This window comes from Medicago truncatula, chromosome 8 (genome assembly GCF_003473485.1).
Source record: "Medicago truncatula cultivar Jemalong A17 chromosome 8, MtrunA17r5.0-ANR, whole genome shotgun sequence".
Classification (NCBI taxonomy): Eukaryota; Viridiplantae; Streptophyta; class Magnoliopsida; order Fabales; family Fabaceae; genus Medicago; species Medicago truncatula.
This window is the reverse complement of record NC_053049.1, coordinates 47,579,961-47,592,968: the sequence shown is the minus strand read 5'-3', so window position 1 is coordinate 47,592,968 and position 13,008 is coordinate 47,579,961. Positions and strand designations below refer to the sequence as shown.

The following is a 13,008-nucleotide window of genomic DNA, read 5'->3' as shown; positions in this document are numbered from 1 at the left end:
GCCTACATACATATTTTTTTTTTCAAGAAACCGGCCTACATGCATGTAGACCAAAAAAGAGGCAAAAACGGAGGATAAAATTGACCAATAATGTAATAATATATAAATGTAGTACACTAGTACTCCTTCATTTTCAATTTTTTTCAGCGATGTCATTCTCAAATCATAAGTCGTTTGAAAAAAAATTGTCTCAAATTCTAAGCCTAATTGCAATATGAATGTAGATTAATGTTGCGTTTCATATTATATTTTTAATTATTTATTACTATCATTTTTTTTAAATTCTTTAATTTATTTTTCTCATATCATTAATTATGGATAATTTGTAAAATAACTCATAATTTATCTTTAACATATAAAATTAATCATATTTCTTAATATGTGTAAGATGACCAAAACAACTTATAATTTAGGATGGAAAGAGTAACAAAATAGATGAATATGTAAAAGATGACCTATAACTAGGATGTAAAGAGGAGATAGTCTTCTATGACGACAAGATCGAATTTACGGAATTTATACACACACATAAATCAACCCTTTCCCCCCCAAAAATATGAAATCATTTTTTTAATTATAAAAAAAGTACCCTATTATGTGTGAGCCTAATCATTATAAATTTTATCTTGTGACCATACAAGAATAGCTTGCAAAGAGATAGGGTGGACGAATACCAATCCAATTATGAAAGATAAAGGGAAACCAATGAGAAAAAACATAGGTGAAGGGAAAAAAGTACGGAGCAAACAAAAATTTGAAACCTTGATATACATTAGCATAAAAGATAATCAGGGAGCCCTAGCCTATTTCAGTTAAATAAATCTGAAACACAAGAGATGTCCTGCCAAACAAAACCAATTCTAAAGACCAAGGAAAGCATATTATGTGCAATATGCATTCTCTAAAGATATGAGAAATAATGAATCTAATATTCTTAGTTAACTCAACACAGTTCAACCACCGGTTTCTTAACCTCCAAGGAACCATACAATGATTCTTTAAAGTAAGAGTAACCAATTGAGAGTATGTTTCCAACCAAAGAGAAATCCAACCCTTTTTTTTGTTGAAGCAATCTCAATTGCATGCATAACTCAATAAGCTCTGCATGAAAATCAATAGATATGATTAAATTTTGAGCAAAACAACCTACAACAACATTACTTTCTCTCGAAATACCAGCACAAACAGTTGATCCAGGGAAACCTTATGTTGCATTTGATCCAAGAAACAATCGGTGGATGTATATATCCTCTTTAATCCGAGGAGAATAGGTTAAAACAAAAAATGACTTAAGAACAACATGTTCATGCATAGTTGAGAAAGAGGTCCATGTAGAGACTAGAGTGGTTGAGCAAGAAAAGTATCAGAGATCACCATATGAGAGGTCGATTTCTAAGAAATGATCTTGTTATCCAAACCTAGTTTTTATATCTACAAAACCAAATTACATCAATTAAGTTGATAATGAATTAATGATAACAATAATGATAATTTTACATTGAGGAGACAAATATATTTTACAAATATCCAGAACAACATCAATAGAAGAAGTGTCAATAACAATACTAAGAGTAGAAAAAACCAGGTCCAAAAGATTTTTCTCGCAGAAGCACAATTCCAGAAAAGATGTTGGCTAGTCCCGACTGCCTTGCCACACAAGTTACATTGAGAAACAACATTGCAACCTAGCACACATACTCTCATCCGCATGATATTTTTTAATTTTTTTTTTTGAAAAAGCCTCCGAACAAGAAGAGATTTAGATGGCTGGATGAAGAGTAGAGGCAAATTTATAAATATAAACCAAATACATTTTTTATTGATAATCTAAAATATCCTCAAACGTGCAATTGGAGAGTCACTTAGGTAACTGAGATTCATTTAAGATTTGATGTTGTTCAACATATATTTTTTCATACACATTAGTAGATAGAACCCCATACAAAGTACTTCGCAGAAAAAGTTTTTTTTTTTTTACAAATCACAGAAAAAGATTTGAATGGTTATTATTGTATTTGACAAAAAGAAGGTTAGTAAGACACTGCGAAAGTCTTAAATTGAGTGTTGTTGTTAATTGTATCATCAAATCATACATCATGCATCATATACATTTTAACACAATTTTGATGATTAATAAATATAATGTATATTTGTACTTTTAAAAATCATAGTTAATGATAATTTAAAATCCCGGTTAATTGCATTAATGAATGGCAAATGAGTTTCGGCAATTTGATATACTTAAAGAAAATATACATCTATTAAGCATGATTAACCATATATTTGAACCACTTTAATCATCTAATTTAAAATTTATCATCAAATTCATGTGTCAAAATAATACAACTATTTAAAATATAATTTAAAGAAAATATTTCATTGACTGATTGCTATACTTTTATAATGAAAAAATAAATTGAAATTTGAAAAGTATATGAAAAGTGGATAATCACTTTCTTCTGTGCCAAAATTATCACCTAACACACCCCTATGAATAAATAAAAAGAGAAGGGAAAAAGAAGAAAGGATAAAATTACAGTTTCATGCATATATAGCAAACTAATCATATATCTACATAGAAAATCAATCTATGTACAAGGCTTTTTTTATGTATAAACCTTTGAGTTTTGAGCTATATACATCCCCCAATGAACCAAAAAGGATGGTTATTATTTTCTTTTTTTAGTCAGAAAAAGGATGGTTATTATTCGAAGGATTAATGAATTTAATGTTATCAAGGAAAGTTCATCCTGTCTTCCTGTACCCGTACAATGACTATCTTCTTTTAATTCATTTCCCAAGCCTGCAATAACCAGAAATTGTCACTTTTAGTAAAAAAAAAAAAACTCTACTATTACAGTTCTATTTATATATGATTTAGAAGACAGAGTAAAACTGCTACTTGGTTGGTATATACATGACATAAATATGCAAACTTTTGGTCCCCGAGCTTAGCTCATTTGGTAAGGGATAATGCACAATATATGTAAGGGTCGGGGTTCGAACCCCGGACACCCCACTTATTCATTTTAAGGTGATTTTCTCTGTCCACTAGACTACTTGATCCAAAAAAAAAAAATGCAAACTTTTGTAATATGAAAAGTTGGCCCAACCCTCAATCTATCATCATTGTAGATTTGGAGAAAAGGGTCGTATGCTACATCAAGGCGTGAAATGAGAATATAATATAACCATTTGAAATTAAAACTTCAAGCAAAATTTTTGTCACCTGAATTTGTCCATCTGAAGTTCCAATCACCAAAATTTGTTCATTGCTGTCTAGAGCCATGCAATTAACCTTACAATTTGTACCCAACTGTAACGTGCCAACTTTAATGTGTTTCTTATCCCAAATTTCTACAACACCTCCCTTGCACCCCAAATAAATTAATTCTGAACTCACTGCCATAGCCCGCACTTCTGATCCAGTTTGCAGTGATCCAACCATGCTGTAATTGGAATTATTCCATATCTTGACGTATATGTAAAACAGTCAGTTAACTATGGTACGAACATCCAGAAAGTTAATATCAAAGAAGCTCAAATAATTTCTATGATTTAGAATTCAATATATCATGAAACCTGATGTTTCTAGCAAGAATTAAGTATTTATATATACACACAAACCATATATGTGTGAGATACCTTTATAGCAGTTCCATCCAAGGAAGAGCCAGCTGCATATATAAGTTCACCATGAACTTGCAGTGCATGAATAGGATATGCTTTCCCAAGTAATCTTTTAGAACCACTTTGAATATTACTGATAGTTCCAGTGGCCAAATGTATCTCCTGAAATATGACAATAATATTATCACAAATATGTCGAGATAACATCACATACTCAAGTTGAGATAGCATCACATTGGATTTAGGCTATGTCGTACTTCTTAAAACTTGATACCTGAACACTACTGTCGTGGCATCCACAGTATAATCTTCCATGAGCATGAGCCAAGCACTTCACGTATTTATTTGAATTTAACAACTTGGATTCTCCATTCATTGACTGAACCTGATGAAAGAGAAAAGTAATTACGGCACACAATAATGTTACTTGCTTTAGTTAATTTAAACGAACTAATTGTAATCATTAGATGGGAAGAAGATGATGAAGAAGAAGCAAATCTGTTCCGAAAACTGATGACTTGTCAATATCCCCACTTAGGGATTTAGTTTTTTGGATACTAAATCAGATAGGAAGGAAACGGTACATCATCATCCAGCTAAAGTATAATGTTCATGTCTGAGATTACTAAGTAGGCATTGATGATGAGAGGGAAGTAGTGTTATTTTTTAATTTTGCATGCGTATGGCGTACCTTGACACCAGCCCCCTGCGGAATGAAACAAGTTGTGCTATTGGTTACAACTAAATTATGAATCTGGTCCTTCATATCATGCACCTGCTCACAATGTATTGCTGCCTTTCCAATAGACCAGATCTGTTATTCAACGAAACAAAATTTTTGTTAGCAGGCTGTCTGACATTGAAACTAGAGCTGCAGAAAATTTTACTTTTGCAGTTCGGTCAAGTGAACCACTGTAAAGTCTGTCACCAGGTTCTGAAATCGTCAAGTTTGTCACAGCCTTGGTATGTTCTTGGATCTCTTGCAACAGAAGTAATTCGTTATCCTTTAATGTCCAGACCTTCAAAAGTTCAAAGTATTTTCCAGTAAGCTCATATCACGGTAAAGTTGTCATATACAGCCAAGGATCAAACATTTTGCTAATGACCAGGTAAATATGACCTGGCATTTTTAAAGCTATTGAATCTTTAAGGTAAATGGCAAACACCTTGTCATAAAAATTTACTCCTTTTTGCAACACCTAATCTTATCTATTTTCTAATGTATCTAGCTCATGCTCACACACCCAAGTCTCCCTCTAGGTAATTGCATAAATGGAGAGTTTCAGTCTGCGGTAATTTATTTTCTGGTGGTTTTAAGGAAATAAATATGTAAACAACTATAACAGATAAAATAAGAAATCTATTATCTGCCAGAGTGCTATAAAAGTTATAGTTTGTTTCAATAACTGTAATCATGAAACATTAGAATTTAAACGGCATTTGAAATCCTAAATTTTATTACCTTGATGCTGCCATCGGTATGGCCTGAAATAATTTTATCCTTGAAGCAAATGACAGACAGCACGTCTCCATTCCCTCTGCAATCTACTTGGATTATCTCTTTATGTCTCCAAATATCCTGTTCCGATGAAGAATTTTAGATAATCCACCAATACCATGCCTATACTAAAAAATGGTTTAGGAATACACCAAACTTACTGTTTTAGGCTCATTCTCATCAACCAGAACTTTCAGCATTTCAGATGCCAAGGGAGAGAATCTCTTTAGCTCTCTCAAACCTTTTAAGATATCCTTAGCGTAGGAAGCAGTTAGATCACGTAAGCCATCTGAAATTTACAATATCAAGTACAGTCATCATATTGCTGATTTTCATAAACGGCATGCATAAGTTTGAACACATAAATCAACAGAGAGGCTCATAGGTTCACCAAATATTTTCATACTTTTCAAAATAGACTAATATAGAGAAGCCAAAATAATAAGATCTTATCTAAATCTATTGAATTCTGTATGAGTAATTTATGATGCTTACAGAAACTAAAAAACCGATGATATTTTCCTTTGTAGAAAATATTTTATTTATTTATTTATTTATTATCATCTAGCTGTTCTAAATTATTTAAATCAAGGTTGTAATAATTGGCTGGGTTTCTGAAACTTACCAGAGAAATGAAGAAAGCTATTAAGAGCAAGCATAGAAAGGATTCTGTGTTCTATATCCTTAGCAGAATTTAATTTATTTACGAACGGCTTTAGCAAACAGACACGGGCTGCTCCTTGTATCCCTGTATCTGGTAGAGTGGTCAGCATGTATATGAGCCACGTAGCTGATATAAAGCATGCTGAACGTAGCTCTGGAATTCTACTCTTCATGCCATCTGCCAAAGCTTCAAAAAGTATACCAAACTCGTGGCTAACTAGAACAGATGCAATTTTTCTTTCCCAATCATCTGCTGCTCTCTCTTCTTCCTATTGATTCCGAGTATATAACAATATTTTTAAAATAATAGAACACCAAACAAACAAACAAAAAAGCTAAAATAGGAATGTCCTGGAAGCAGAAAACAGAAACTCAAAATACTTTAAAAGTTTCAAAGAACATTACTGCAGTTATTTCGATTTCTGAGAAGAAGTTGCTCATATGATCCACCTGCACATCACTTCTGGGACCTTTGTCAATACCGGCCCGTTTAAGAAGGACTTCTCTAATAAGAGGCTTTCCAGAGAAGCTGAACCTCCCTTGCAGTGACATAATTGTATCAGCAGCTGCTAACTGGGTAGTAGGGAAATCTGAGTTCCTCAGGCATGAAATAAGACTGTCTATTGCCTCTTCACGGTATATGCTCATATTTCTTGGTTCAACCTAAAAATGGCATGACGGGTGTTAACTCTATAACTGGGAAAACAGCACATTGTGTTTGATTTAAAGGTAGTAATATATAGAAAGTGTAAATAGAAATCATAAACTAGTTCCTATTTTTAAGATTTAGCTAGTACTAGTATCAGATTCCAAGATTCATACCAGAAGATCAAGTTGGAGTAAGAGACCGGCCATGACTGGACATTGATCTTGAAGGGCTGTTTGCAAATGAATAAGAAGAGTATGCATTGTACTAAAAGGCCCTTCTTCCTTTATAATATGGAGGATTCTTTCATTGAATGTTCTCCTGGAAGGAACCAATTGAAAGCTATCAGATATAAACTAAAAAGTACATTAGTTTGATGGCAAATACTATGGAAGGGGTCTAAACTTGTTAAGAATAAAAGATGGAAAGTAGTTAACTTTACTATTTGATGTTATCAATGCATCAAATTTTGTGTTTTTAATAAATATTTTCCATTTCTTATCTCTTTAACCAGTCTATTAGTACATTAGCTAGCTACTAGATACTCTCTTTTACAAAAAAAAGCTAGCTACTAGTTTGGTTAGCATAATCCCGAATACGGAACAGATAGATATACCTATTTAGCTTGATCAACTCAGAAAAAAATTCAACAATCTTGAAACGTTCTGCATCATTTGCATGGATGAAGCTCTCCATAATAGAAGAGAGCTCTGCTTTGTCAGCAATGGTGTTCCTACAAGTCCCATCCTCTTGCATGCATCTTAATAAGATCTCCACTGCAACAATCCTCTCCTCTGCCCATTCAGCTCCTAAACTGCCAACAATAGCTCCAAGTGCTTTTTCAGAGAACAAAGTCTTGACAATCGAAGATGCAATTATCTCATCACTGCTTCCAATAATCTGTCCAAGTAGAAGAACTGCAGCTGTTTTGGGATTTAAACACATGTTAACCAAGTCTTCCTCTTTCTTATTGAAAACGGCTATGAGGGACTCTACTACGGCCATCTCAGTAAGAGTCACAGTGGATGGGTTTAGGACATACAATAGCACAACAGCTTCTGTCAACCCTTTCTTGAAAAGAGCCATTATACATTCAACGTCGGTATCCACGCGTGTTAGAGTCTGAATAACAGAATTGTCTCTAGATCCCATCTCAGCCAGAAGGAAAACTGCTGCCTGAAGAACCTGGGGTTCAACAGAATTGAAAAGTATCTCCACAAACCCATTAATAATTGGAGGTTTTGATAGCATGCTGTGGATATCCACTCCCAGATTCCCTCCTCTCCACAATTTCTCTATTTGAAGAGCCGCCATTTCAGATTCCTGGAGAATCTCTGACATGTACAGGTTATTGATTGCACAGCGTAACTCGCCAATCATCCCATCAACAGTGGCCTGTGTTATGACACTATTAGGAGAAGTTGAAGGTATTTCTGTCTTCACTACTGACTCGCTATCTTTGTATGGACACTCACATGTAGGCGGGACTGAACTGGGGTTGTGTTCTTTCCAGCTAGCAACTAGTCTTTTGAGCACATAATTTGTCTTTGGTAGCTTGGTGTTTTGTAGCTTCTGGCGAGTGATAGGACAAGTTATGTTCTCTCTATTAAACCATTCCTCAATAGCTTTACGTTCATATGTCTGACCAGTCTCAAGAGTCACTGGATCATCAAATATGTTACTGGTTATTGGACAGACGAAGTCTTTAGGAGGTGTTTGTTTCCCACTTCCATGTGGCGGCGTGTTTTCATAGTCTGCCATTGGATAATCTGGGGAGCTAGGAGCAGGAAGAATCCAAGTTAAAGAAAATGCATCAGACAACAAAATATTGAAGAATGGTTTTTTAATATACGTACCCCCTGGATTCTTTGAAGATGGTTTGAATTTGTTCCTTGTTTTGGCTTTGGCTTTGTCGAGGCTCCAACAATGCTACATTTTTGTCTTTTTCCTACAGGACATATTCATCACTTAGCACTAAAAAACTAAAACAGCAAGCATAGAAAATTCAGTCCTCATTGGTTTTCCCGTTTCTTAGTGGCATCAATTACCTCATTTTCAGCTTCAGAATCCGAAGAAGAACAAAGTAAATTCTCATCTAAAGAAAATTGAGTTTCAGGGGCTGAGTTTAAATAGGCTGGTGTTGTCCAATATTTTGAAGATTTTAGGGGATGGAGGACTCTTGGAGAGACTCTTTGAGGATATAACAGCGCGAGGGAGGATATGCTGCTCGAACTGCTGCTCAAAAATTCAACTGATGTATCCCTTTCGGACCACATTGGCTGCAGGAATCAATAGAAAAGGAAAAGTAAATGAGGAAATGATCATGAAATGCATGTGCGTTAAACCATCAAACCAAAATGCAAAGAAACTCCTAGTTTTCTCCACAATCACATTTTCCTTTCTACCTAGCTACGCCAATATCAACACACCTCAGTGCAAATACAATTTTGTTTTCTAGCTATTATAGGAAACAAAGTGTCACCAAACAAAAGTCATCCGTTGGTACCGGAGAAAATCACGGACCATGACTATATGCACAAACAACTAACAGCAAATTTTGAGCAGTCCAATTTAAATTTCAGGAGGCCTTAATTAAAATCAAAGAGGCCAATAAAATTTCCAAAATTGACCTAATTCTTGTTAACTTCATTCTAGAAAATTTAACAAGAAACCAAACAAATCCTTCACAACACTGAGTTGAAGCACAAGAAATCAATCTTTAGGTTCACTTTTATGTTAAAATCCCAGTTGATAAAAAATTGAACGAACCCAATGAAATTAACACAACAAACATAAACATTTGTAAGTTGAATTGAAGAAAAGTATAAATTCGTAAACAAATAACATCAAGGACAACATTACATTATACCGTCCGTTCTCCAACTGAGGCATTTTCATTTCCTCCTTTCTATGCAATCCACCACGGTCGTTGCTGCCACTTCCTGCAGCGTTCTTCAAGATCAACAACGGTGGACTAATCGTCGAATCTTCATCTTTATTCACCAAAACCTCTTTAAAATACACAGCAAGAACCCTGCAATTCTCATCCAAAACCTCTTCGTACTCCTTCTCCAACTCCTTCAGCTTTAACGCTTGATCACTGCTCACACTCGATAACAACTTTGCATAAGGCATAAACAAATCGTTGGAAACAGAGTAGTCACCGGTGTCTCCGTCGCGGCTCGGAGTTTCAGAAGCGGATGGCAAAATCCGTGTTCTCTGTTCATCGAACCATCGGAAAACAGGGAAGAGATGAAAACAAAAAAGATGCTCGTAGAGAGACGGTGCTATTTCAGATCGAGCGAGTGAAGGATTGGAATGAAAGATTCTGAGGAGAATGATGGCAGATTCTTCGGCGTGGTTACGGAGGGTTTGAATGAGGGAGAGGAGGAAGGAGGAAAGAGGATACTCAGGGAGAGGAAGGAGAAGTTTCTCCGCGAGGGAGAGAGAGGAAGAGCGAATGGCGGAGCTGGAGTTGGAAACGGCGCTTTCGAGAGCTTCTGAGGCGAGGTTGAGTTGTTTTAAGGTTACTTGATTGGTGATTGGAGTTTCTCGGTGGAGAGTTTCAATGAGGTGGCGACGGAGTTGTGATTGATGAATAACGCCGGTGATGAATGCGGTAGTGTAACGGAGGATTTGAGTTCGTGTTGTGTTCATGGCGGTGGTTTTTGATCGGAATGGGAATGAGTGAAATGAGGTTTACGACGATGTTAACGGGAATAAACAGTATTAACTGATTCAATTTGCGGGAACGAAAGTCTCTGAACGGGACGGCAAGTTTTGAAATGACAAATTCACCCTTATGTGAAAGTAATAATCACTAATAATTAGTCAGAAAAACAACATTCCCATATTTGAAATGACGGCAAGTTTTTTGTCTAAGTAATTAATTAAACAATTAAACATGTATTGATCATGGTTTTGTTATGTAATAAAAAAATGGTGCAGAAGACAAAGTTCCAAGTGGAATAAGTAAGACTAAAAGAGTGGGATATTTTGGTAAATCTAACAACTTTGAAATGTGGCGGCAAAAATGAACAAGTGGGACCCGTTTTGCCGGCCAGCCGGCTCGGTTTGACTGTTAATCACGTCATGCGGTTTCTGGATTTTGGATTCATGCTTTTGATTTGGCAGAGATCATTTCTTATTGTTATTTTATGACGATGTAGTAGTAGTTTTTTTTGCTGGAACTTTTGCAAGTTCAACTTATTAGTAATTTTTTCGGTATAAGTCCAACTTCATTTAAGTAATTAATAATTTTTTTTAAAATTGTTTAATGACTTTTTTTTTGAAGAAAAATACTCCATCCGTTTCAAAATGGGTGTCGCTTTAGTCAATTACACACATATTAATGAATGAAATAAAGTAGTCAAATGTCATATCAATTTTACCAAATTATCCTAATCAACTATTAGTTTGTTTTTCATTAAAGAAAAAATAATACTTTGAAAGTAATGTAACGTAGTATTAATTGAAGGGTACAATTGAAAAAAAAAAGTTATTATTGCATTGGAAACTGAAAGTGATATTCATTTTGAAACAATTTTTTTGATTAAAACGATACTCATTTTAAAACGGATGGAGTAGTTTAATTAATGACTTGACTACATGCCTGGGAGGAATGAGAAATTTGAGATTTAACTTTGATCTTTGTATATTATGTGTGTTTGTTTTAGCTTTAAAAAATATAGATTATGAGTTAAAAAAATCTAGAAATTTTAAAAAAATCTGAAGCTTATTTCTGTTTGTTTACTATTATAAAAATTATTTTTTTTAAGATTTGAAGCTCTTACATTTGAGTTCCTTTTAATTTTTTGTTTTTGTATTTGAATAGTTACTTGGAATAACTTTTCATTTTGAAGCTAAAAATGATTTTTTTTAAACAAAATAGATTTTTTAAAAATCTAAAACAAACACAACAAAAATAAAAAAAGTGATTTTTTAATTAAAAAATAGATTTTTTTTTTCTTAAAAAAACCAAACAACACAGACCATTATTAATCTTATAACCATCAGCTGAACCGTATTTACAGGACAATTAAATATAGATTAGTTGACGTTTTTACCTCATATATTTTTTTTTTTAAGGAAGGAGACGTTTTTACCTCATGATGATTGATGGATGCAACAAAACAATATATTCAAATGGAATTTTGTTTTTCTTTATAGTTAAATTCAAGCTTAAACATTCTGTGTATCATAGTCATTTTGCAATTTTTTTCTTGATTCGTTTCTGTTCTTATGATACTCATTTTTAATTTAGTCTATACTCCCTCTAATCATATTTATAAATAAAATACTACTTTTTAGATTCATTGAATACATAATGTACTTGATATATATTATAGACTAAATAAATTAAGTATTTAATGAATATAAAACGTAATTTTATCTTATAAATATGACGAGAGAAAATATAGTTTATCTTTTTTCGTTTAAGTCTCTGGAAATGTCAGTGTAAATTGATTTTCCATGACGTATTTGGTAAATTTAATTTTAGATGCATCATAAATGGTACTTGGACAATTGCTATTATACTAACTTGATTGTAGATAATTAGGATGACTTCGTTTTGGGTTTACATTATACATCATGCTTTAAGAATTTTAATGAAATGAGATTGCCTACGATTTTGAATATTCGATCATCATTGGTTATTATTGTCATGTACCATGGTTCTGAAACATGGATTTTTTGTTTTGTATGAAGAACACATAGAAGAGAGATAACATAAACGTATTAGTCTCCTTCTTGGAAGATAAATTTTTGTCCTCATTCAAATGCTTATGGTGTTTAGTGTGGGAAGACTTTTTTCCTTGTGTTTAGAATCTCATGGACATACTCTGTTTTCTATTTGCTAAGTTTTTACTTACTTGATTTAAAGAAATGAACGGTAGTAATGTATAATGTGAGATGCAATTGAATACATTTATAAGACTTACATATTAATTTTTGTATTCTTCAATTTATGGAGTTGGTGGTTCTTTTTAATTTGAGTTAGTATCAGGACATGCATGTTGTAACATCTTAACGCAAGAATTTTATGATCTTAATATGACTTCTTTTAAGTAGATCATTTTTTTTTTCATTATGTGAATCGTATGTGATTTATTTTTTATGAGTCGATTAAATTTACTATGAAATTTTTGGTCTCATTTTATATATGAACTCGGTGTTGGAAAGTTGAGGTATTAATTCTCTTATGTGAAATTTGAGCATGACCAAACAGGACATATAAATTCCAAGAAGAAATAGCAAGTCAAATGATTCTCGCCTGCAAGGAATGATGATTGCACTCTCTTATTGGATCGAAAAATTAAAGAAAACTCGACATTGTGATTTGTTGTTTTTTAAAGAGGCACCCTAATTACTAAATTTTAGTTGTTTTTTCTGAGTATTATGAATATGGTCGTCGATATGAAAATGCCATTGATGAGTTTTATGGAAGTACCATTTGTACAAAATGTTCCATGAACTCGCATGTTAAGATAGTTGCGAGGAAGGTAAGACCTGAAATATGGCTCTTTAAAAACCTTGAAAAGTTCCATGAACTCGCATGTTGAGGGAGTTG

At 33.5% G+C, this 13,008-nt stretch overlaps 1 protein-coding gene across 2 annotated transcripts; it reads right to left on the bottom strand.

The window, feature by feature from the left end:
• Nucleotides 1–2,522: 2,522 nt before the first annotated feature.
• Nucleotides 2,523–10,282, bottom strand: LOC25502268 (putative E3 ubiquitin-protein ligase LIN-1). Of its 2 annotated transcripts, none has more exons than XM_013591869.3 (15): nt 9,300–10,282; nt 8,486–8,716; nt 8,294–8,385; nt 7,054–8,214; nt 6,614–6,758; nt 6,197–6,454; nt 5,754–6,060; nt 5,290–5,417; nt 5,093–5,209; nt 4,518–4,649; nt 4,322–4,444; nt 3,905–4,015; nt 3,646–3,792; nt 3,230–3,472; nt 2,523–2,803 (listed from the first exon to the last, which is right to left on the bottom strand). In XM_013591869.3, the coding sequence occupies exons 1-15, from the start codon at nt 10,092–10,094 to the stop codon at nt 2,786–2,788; spliced, it is 4,008 nt and encodes a 1,335-aa protein (XP_013447323.1). In that variant the 5' UTR covers nt 10,095–10,282; the 3' UTR covers nt 2,523–2,785. The 2 variants fall into 2 exon arrangements, with proteins under 2 accessions (XP_013447323.1, XP_024627707.1); XM_024771939.2 differs by having other exon boundaries at nt 9,307–9,437.
• Nucleotides 10,283–13,008: the final 2,726 nt, after the last annotated feature.